Raw genomic sequence first — 7,430 nt, 5'->3', positions numbered from 1 at the left:
ACAATTTCTTTCTGTCCATTACATTAAATTACTCAGTCCATTCTCCTCTCTTCTGTTCAGTTAGCTGCTAAGGGACCCACATTAGTGTTTTATGGCTTTTAAGGGAATGAGTTCGGCTTCCAACTGCAGGAGATCTACTGGATATGGACATTATTTATTCATTGTTTGAACCTTGCAACGATTTCTTCTTCTTCTTCATTGTACTTTAACAGACTTCCGAAGGATCCAGCTTTACATTTTCCAGAATTTGAAAATGTAAATGATTTGTAGATTTGGGATTATTACCGACTATTCCAATGAGAAACCACAAGAGGGCTTGGGGTAAAACATTTCGTGCGGATTTCTTGGTTACAAAAGATCAGTGATAACTCCTATGAATATTACATCACACTGACAAGAAATCTCACTTTCACATACTGTTACATTTATAGACATACTGCTCTCGGTTGCTCAGTTTCTTTAACTGTATATCATGGCATCTGCGACGTTGTGCTGTAATACTGGGGGTTTCTCTCATACGTCATATTACAAGATTCCCCAACGACGCTTAAAGTGAAAAACCCTTAACGTCACAATCTGTAGTGATAAACCTACCCAATATCTGTTCTGTTAATAACCCTCTGTCGATCTGACTATTCTGACAGGGATACAATAATGTGAAAGTATAATCTGTAGTTTTCACGAAAGCCGTCAAAATTTTGCTGGATGACTTTCGCTGACAAATAATTATAAGTCATTTACATATACTACAGACTACATATAGTACAAACAAAAACGGGTTGATAATCTGTGAAGTTACATTTTAACAGACAATTTAGTGCTACACATTTTTATATGTAGAGATTAATGTTAACTAATTGTAATAAATCAATCCACTGGAGGTAAGTTGAAAAGAAACCAAGTGCAACTTTAATTCCAAAACATATTCAAACATAAAGCAAAGGCATGACGAGGCATGAAAACTCGAAGCTAAAACTGGAACACAAACATAGACTAGAATACAGGACTATAGGAACTAGGAACTGGAACAATCACAACGTTACTGAAACATTCAAATACACAGAGCAAAAATGAGGGCTAAATTGTCCGAAGACACAGGCGCAGACGCAGGTGTAGAGGCGGCCATCTTGTCTGAACACACAGGCGCAGACGCAGGTGTAGAGGCGGCCATCTTGTCTGAACACACAGGCGCACACGCTGGTGTAGAGGCGGCCATCTTGTCTGAACACACAGGCGCAGACGCAGGTGTAGAGGCGGCCATCTTGTCCGAAGACACAGACGCAGATGTGGAGGCGGCGGTCTTGTCCGAAGACACAGGCGCAGACGCAGGTATAGAGGCGGCCATCTTGTCCGAAGATACAGGCGCAGACGCAGATGTAAAGGCGGCCATCTTGTCCGAAGACACAGGCGCAGACGCAGGTGTAAAGGCGGCCATCTTGTCCAAAGACACAGGCTTTGGACAAGACGGCCGTCTTGTCCGAAGACACAGGCGCAGACGCAGGTGTAGAGGCGGCCATCTTGTCCGAAGACACAGGCGCAGACGCAGGTGTAGAGGCGGCCATCTTGTCCAAAGACACAGGCACAGACGCAGGTGTAAAGACGGCCGTCTTTTCCGAAGACACAGGCGCAGACGCAGGTGTAGAGGCGGCCATCTTGTCCGAAGACACAGGCGCAGACGCAGGTGTAGAGGCGGCCATCTTGTCCGAAGACACAGGCGCAGACACAGGTGTGGAGGCGGCCATTTTGTCCGAAGACACAGGCGCAGACGCAGGTGTAGAGGCGGCCATCTTGTCCGAAGACACTGGCGCAGACGCAGGTGTAGAGGCGGCCATCTTGTCCAAAGACACAGGCGCAGACGCAGGTGTAGAGGCGGCCATCTTGTCCGAAGACACAGGCACAGACGCAGGTGTGGAGGCGGCCATTTTGTCCGAAGACGCAGACACAGGTGTAGAGGCGGCCATCTTGTCCGAAGACACTGGCGCAGACGCAGGTGTAGAGGCGGCCATCTTGTCCGAAGACACAGGCGCAGACGCAGGTGTGGAGGCGGCCATTTTGTCCGAAGACACAGGCGCAGACGCAGGTGTAGAGGCGGCCATCTTGTCCGAAGACACAGGCGCAGACGCAGGTGTAGAGGCGGCCATCTTGTCTGAAGACACAGACGCAGGTATAGAGGCGGCCATCTTGTCCGAAGACACAGGCGCAGACGCAGGTGTAGAGGCGGCCATTTTGTCCGAAGACACAGGCGCAGACGCAGGTGTAGAGGCGGCCATCTTGTCCGAAGACACAGGCGCAGACGCAGGTATAGAGGCGGCCATCTTGTCCGAAGACACAGGCGCAGACGCAGGTGTAGAGGCGGCCATCTTGTCCGAAGACACAGGCGCAGACGCAGGTGTAGAGGGGGCCATCTTGTCCGAAGACACAGGCGCAGACCATAGACAGTATAAGAAGTGCACAGAGCCATCTCATTGGAACTCAGTTGAGACAGTTGAAGCCCATTTTTAGCGATTTTTAAGCACTTCCGTTCCTGACGCGCAGACTCAGACCGACTCAAACTAAGCTTGATGACGTGAGCAACCTGTCTGACAGACGTTAATCTTCTAGTAGCTGTGCGTGAAAATCGCCAACGTTAATCTTGCAGAGACGGGGAACTTGAGCAAAGAGTTCTTTATCGTGAGTGAGCAGGAATAAGTATTCCGTTGCTTTTATGGACTCATTATCTATGGGCTTCTCCCTTGACGGGACGTCCCCCCGATTGCCTGCGAGCTTCTCCTCCTGTCTGTACGGTCATTTCTGTACAGCGCGACAGAGAGTCGAGTGGTTATGACGCAATCGTTAGCCTATTTTTACAAAATCTGTTTCTACGGGGCCATAATGTAACACAGAAGGTAATGGAGCTCTGTATACATTGTCGTGTTTGTTTAGAAATAAATAATGGACAAATGGAGTCTTAAAACGCCTCAGATGTAAAGTTATTCGCTGTCAAAGTGACGCCAAAATGAATGGGAGTCAATGGAAATGCTAACGCAAGTGAAGTTCTGCTACAAGATGGCGGCACCCGGCCGGCTTCAACTTCCGGTCGATGGATTACCCCCTTGGCGCAGACGCAGGTGTAGAGGCGGCCATCTTGTCTGAAGACACAGGCGCAGACGCAGATGTAGAGGCGGCCATCTTGTCCGAAGACACATGCGTAGACTCCAAAGACTGGAAGAGGTGTTAGTGAGGCCAGCAGGGGGCGCTCACCCGTGGTCTGTGTGGGTCCTAACGCCCCAGTGTAGTGACGGGGACACTATTCTGTCAAAGAGCACCGTCCTTCGGATGAGACGTTAAGCCGAGGCCCTGACTCTCTGTGGTCATTAAAAATCCCAGGATGTCCTTCAAAAAAGAGTAGGGGTGTAACCCCGGCATCCTGGCCAAATTTGCCCCTTGGCCTCTGTCCATCATGGCCTCCTAATCATCCCCATATACTGATTGGCTTCATCACTGTCTCCTCTCCACCAGTAAGCCGGTGTGTGGTGGGCGTTCTGGCGCAATATGGCTGCCGTCGCATCATCCAGGTGGATGCTGCACATTGGTGGTGGTTGAGGAGATTCCCCCCTTCCATGTAAAGCGCTTTGAGTGCCTAGAAAAGCGATATATCAAGCTCAGGCTGAGGGGATACTGTGTGCTTGTGGGGCTCCTCATCTGCAAAGCCCACAGTAAACGACGAGCCGCTCAACAAAAGCGCAATGTTCATATACTAGGGGTATTGGCAGGCAGGAGATAATAAATACGCTCGTCCGAAACATATCCTTCAAAACACCATCCCCAAAATCCACCCCATGGCCAAGCCAACAAAACTCCTCGACATACTCTTCCATTGGACAGCTATCTGGGCAGAGGCGGAACTTGGACGAGTATTCTGTAATGAATCAATCCACCGGAGGTGAGTTGAAAAGAACCCAAGTGCAACTTTAATTCCCAAACATTATCAAACCTAAAGCAAAGGCATGACGAGGCATGAAAACTCGAAACTGGAACACAAACATAGACTAGAATACAGGACTGGAGATTTAAAAATGTTGCTTTCCCCTTGTTGTTAATTAATTTCATGAAAAGAGACACCAGTGATTTTTGCCAAGAGATTTTTATAAGACATAGGAGGAAGAGACTATAGACAAACAGAGGTCTTCATTCAGCATCGCTGCCATCTCTTCCTGCTTTCCGGACAAAAGGGCTCAGTCTTTATACTACTGACCAAGAAAAAACTACATCACCATAGTAACACATACATTACCAGAAACATGTGGTTCCCATTAACAATGGAATGTATATCCAATCCCAGTGGAAACTATACACTGCATTAGGGCTGAACGATATTCTGTTTTAGCATCGACATCGCGATGTGCCCATGCGCGATAGTCACATCGTCGGAACATGCGATGTGAAGAAGGGTAGCACCCGGACGTATTAAGAGAACGGTAGCACACAGTAAACACGAGTTTGTTGTATGGCTTGTTGCTGGGGTGACATGCACGTTCCGCATGCCTGCACAGTGATTGGTTCGCTCGCTCTGCTGCTGCTCACCGGCACCGCTCACAGCCAACATTATCTGGCAATCCTGTAGCTAAAAATGAGCGACGAAGAGAATCCGCCGCAAACAAAGGATGATTTTGTACCAAAAAGAAAATCAAAATCAGCTATTTGGGACTATTTCGGCTACAAAAAGGAGGATGTTGACCAAAAACAGGTAATTTGCCTGGAGTGTTATAAAGTTGTGGCCACAAAACATGGAAACACCACCAATTTGTCTGATCACTTAAAACGGCACCACAAAGCTCTTTACGACGAATACAAAGTCAAATCTGGATGTGAACCAAAACAAAAAACTATTTGCGATGCTTTTGCCAGTGTGACACCTTACCAGAAAGGCTCTCAACGACATAAAGAAATAACAGACGCAATAACGTTTCATATAGCTAAAGATATGTTGCCATTAAACACCGTCACCAAAGAAGGATTTAAGAAAATGATCCGAACGCTTGACAGGAGGTATGTTATACCATCCCGCACGCATTTTTCCCAAGTTGCGATAAAAGAGCTGTATGAAAAATGCAAATCTAAGATTGAAGCAGAGCTGCTGTCACACGTGGAATATTATGCAGCTACAACAGACTTGTGGTCCAGCAGGACAACGGAGCCCTACATGAGTCTGACCGTCCATTTCGTCACAGAGGACTTTGAGATAAAAAGCCGCTGTTTGCAGACGGCATTTTTCCCGGAGAGTCATACAGCCGAGAATATCGGAGAGGCCTTGAGAGAAGCGGTGGCGGCTTGGGGCTTAGATGAGACACGTCAAGTCTGTATAACAACAGATAATGCAGCGAACATGGTGAAAGCTGCCGATCTGAACAAGTGGACCAGGCTACAGTGCTTCGGCCACAGACTGCATCTTGCAGTTGGTGAGTAATGACCATGATCCTTATCCTAAATATAAATTTTTACTCAGCTGTTTTACTTAATAACCTGTCTTGAACCTGACAAAAACTTGTAAAATAAATGTGTTGCATTTTGTAAAGCTTTAAAACGTAAGAAAAAAAGAAAAGAAACTAAACATTTAATTTTAAACAACTTATTTAATCAGTGGCAAAAAAAAAAAATATATGTCCACATTTATTGTTAAAAAATAAAATAGTGTGCTTCAATAATTAAAGTTTGCAATGTTTTGTTTGTTTTCTCCGCTTAGAAAATGCAGTGAAAAAGGATGGTCGCATTGATCGTGCTGTAGGAGTCTGCAAGAAGCTGGTGAGCCACTTCTCTCACAGCTGGAAGGCCAGCGATGCCCTGGCAAAAGTCCAGAAGGAACTCAATCTACCATCACATTGTCTCATCTCAGAATGCCAAACAAGATGGGGTTCCAGACAGATGATGATCAGCAGGATATTAGAGCAGCAGCAGGCTTTAACTCAGGTCCTGTCTGCAGACAAGAAGGTGCGGCATCTAATTCCAACCTGGCAAGATATAGATGTCCTGGAATCAGTTAGCAAGTCACTGGGCCCACTGCTGGATTTCACTGATGCACTTTCAGGGGATGAATACGTCAGTGTCTCCTTTGTAAAGCCAGTTCTTCAGCTCTTCAACACTTCACTACTGGAGATGCAAGAGGAAGACACAGACCTGACCAAGAACATAAAGAAGAAGATACTGGACTACCTCAACGAGAAATACGAAGATGATGATACTCAGAAGCTGCTAGATATGGCATCTTTTTTGGACCCCCGGTTCAAGATGGACTTCATCAGTGCAGACAAGAAGACCCAAGTTAAGGCCAGAGTGGCATCACAGATGATGGAATGCCAGGAGAAATCAAGCTGCAGCACTGACGTGGAGCCTAGTGCCAGTGCCAGTGCCAGTGCACCCCAGGCAAAAAAAGCAAAGAAGTCCTTGGGAAGCTTCTTTAAACAGAGTGAAACTGTTGCAAAGGGTGATTCCTCTCTGACCCTAAAGGATGCTGTGGAAGCAGAGTTAAACACCTACATGCTAACACCTCCAATAGACAAAGAGGAGGATCCACTTGCATGGTGGAAAGTACACAAACTAAGCTTTCCTCGACTCGCCAGACTTGCCCGCAAATACTTGTGTATTCCTGCGACAAGCTCGCCGTCAGAGAGACTTTTCAGTACTAGTGGCAACATCGTCACTTGCCAACGAACCTGTCTCAAGCCTGCAAAGGTTGATAGACTTGTGTTCTTAGCTAAAAACCTTGAGTAAGCAAAGCATACAGAATACATAAGCATGCATCATGCTAAAGAATACTCAGTTTAGGAGAAGTTTTATTTCATTTTGTTTATTTCATATATTTAGCCATTATAATGATGACCAACACTCTTTTGCTAAGAAAAGTTGACTTAAAAAAGATTGTGAACCAAAATGCTTAAGTTGTTTTATAAAAAAATATTTATTTTAAGTTATATATTTATTTTAATTTATATATATTTTTTAACCAATCAGGGGGTTGGTGTAAAGCTGCTGTTTAAATGTGTTCTGCTTTTCTGTTTACAGAAACATGTTCTAATACTCTGTTTAGAAGATTTAATACAAAATGTATTAAAGTTTTATTTCATTTTGTTTATTTCATATATTTAGCCATTATGATGATGATGACCAACACTGTTTTACTTTGGCTAAGAAAAGTTGACTTAAAAACAAAAGATTGTGAACCAAGATGCTTATAAGTTGTTTTATAAAAAAAACACAGTTATTTTCAGTTATATTTTTGTAAACCAATCAGAGGGTTGGTGGTGTAAAGCTGCTTTTTTATTTAAAAATCTGTTCTGCTTTTCTGTTTACAGAAATATATTCTAATTTTGGAATAAAACATAAGTGACCTTTTTGTCAGCTTGCTTATTAGTGAATTTATTAATATCATTGGAATGGTAATTATTGACTTTAGC

At 44.9% G+C, this 7,430-nt stretch overlaps 1 protein-coding gene across 1 annotated transcript; it reads left to right on the top strand.

The window, feature by feature from the left end:
• The first annotated feature begins 4,963 nt into the window (after nucleotides 1-4,963).
• On the top strand, nucleotides 4,964-6,747 carry LOC130096850 (E3 SUMO-protein ligase ZBED1-like). The gene is made up of 2 exons (XM_056263539.1): nucleotides 4,964-5,438; nucleotides 5,723-6,747. Exons 1-2 carry the CDS (start codon nucleotides 4,964-4,966, stop codon nucleotides 6,745-6,747), a joined length of 1,500 nt encoding a protein of 499 aa, XP_056119514.1.
• Nucleotides 6,748-7,430: the final 683 nt, after the last annotated feature.

Source organism: Rhinichthys klamathensis, unplaced genomic scaffold (genome assembly GCF_029890125.1).
Source record: "Rhinichthys klamathensis goyatoka isolate OS25496 unplaced genomic scaffold, OSU_Roscu_1.1 h1tg000207l_1, whole genome shotgun sequence".
Lineage (NCBI taxonomy): Eukaryota > Metazoa > Chordata > Actinopteri > Cypriniformes > Leuciscidae > Rhinichthys > Rhinichthys klamathensis.
The sequence above is the reverse complement of the archived record's forward strand: the minus strand, read 5'-3'. Positions and strand labels throughout refer to the sequence as shown.

Excerpts from the sequence above, each read along its gene's own strand:
- LOC130096850 (XM_056263539.1), top strand. The coding sequence starts at position 4,964 with ATGTTGCCATTAAACACCGTCACCAAAGAAGGATTTAAGAAAATGATC. Across the intron at positions 5,439-5,722 it reads CAGACTGCATCTTGCAGTTG|AAAATGCAGTGAAAAAGGAT; the intron begins GTGAGTAATGAC and ends TTCTCCGCTTAG.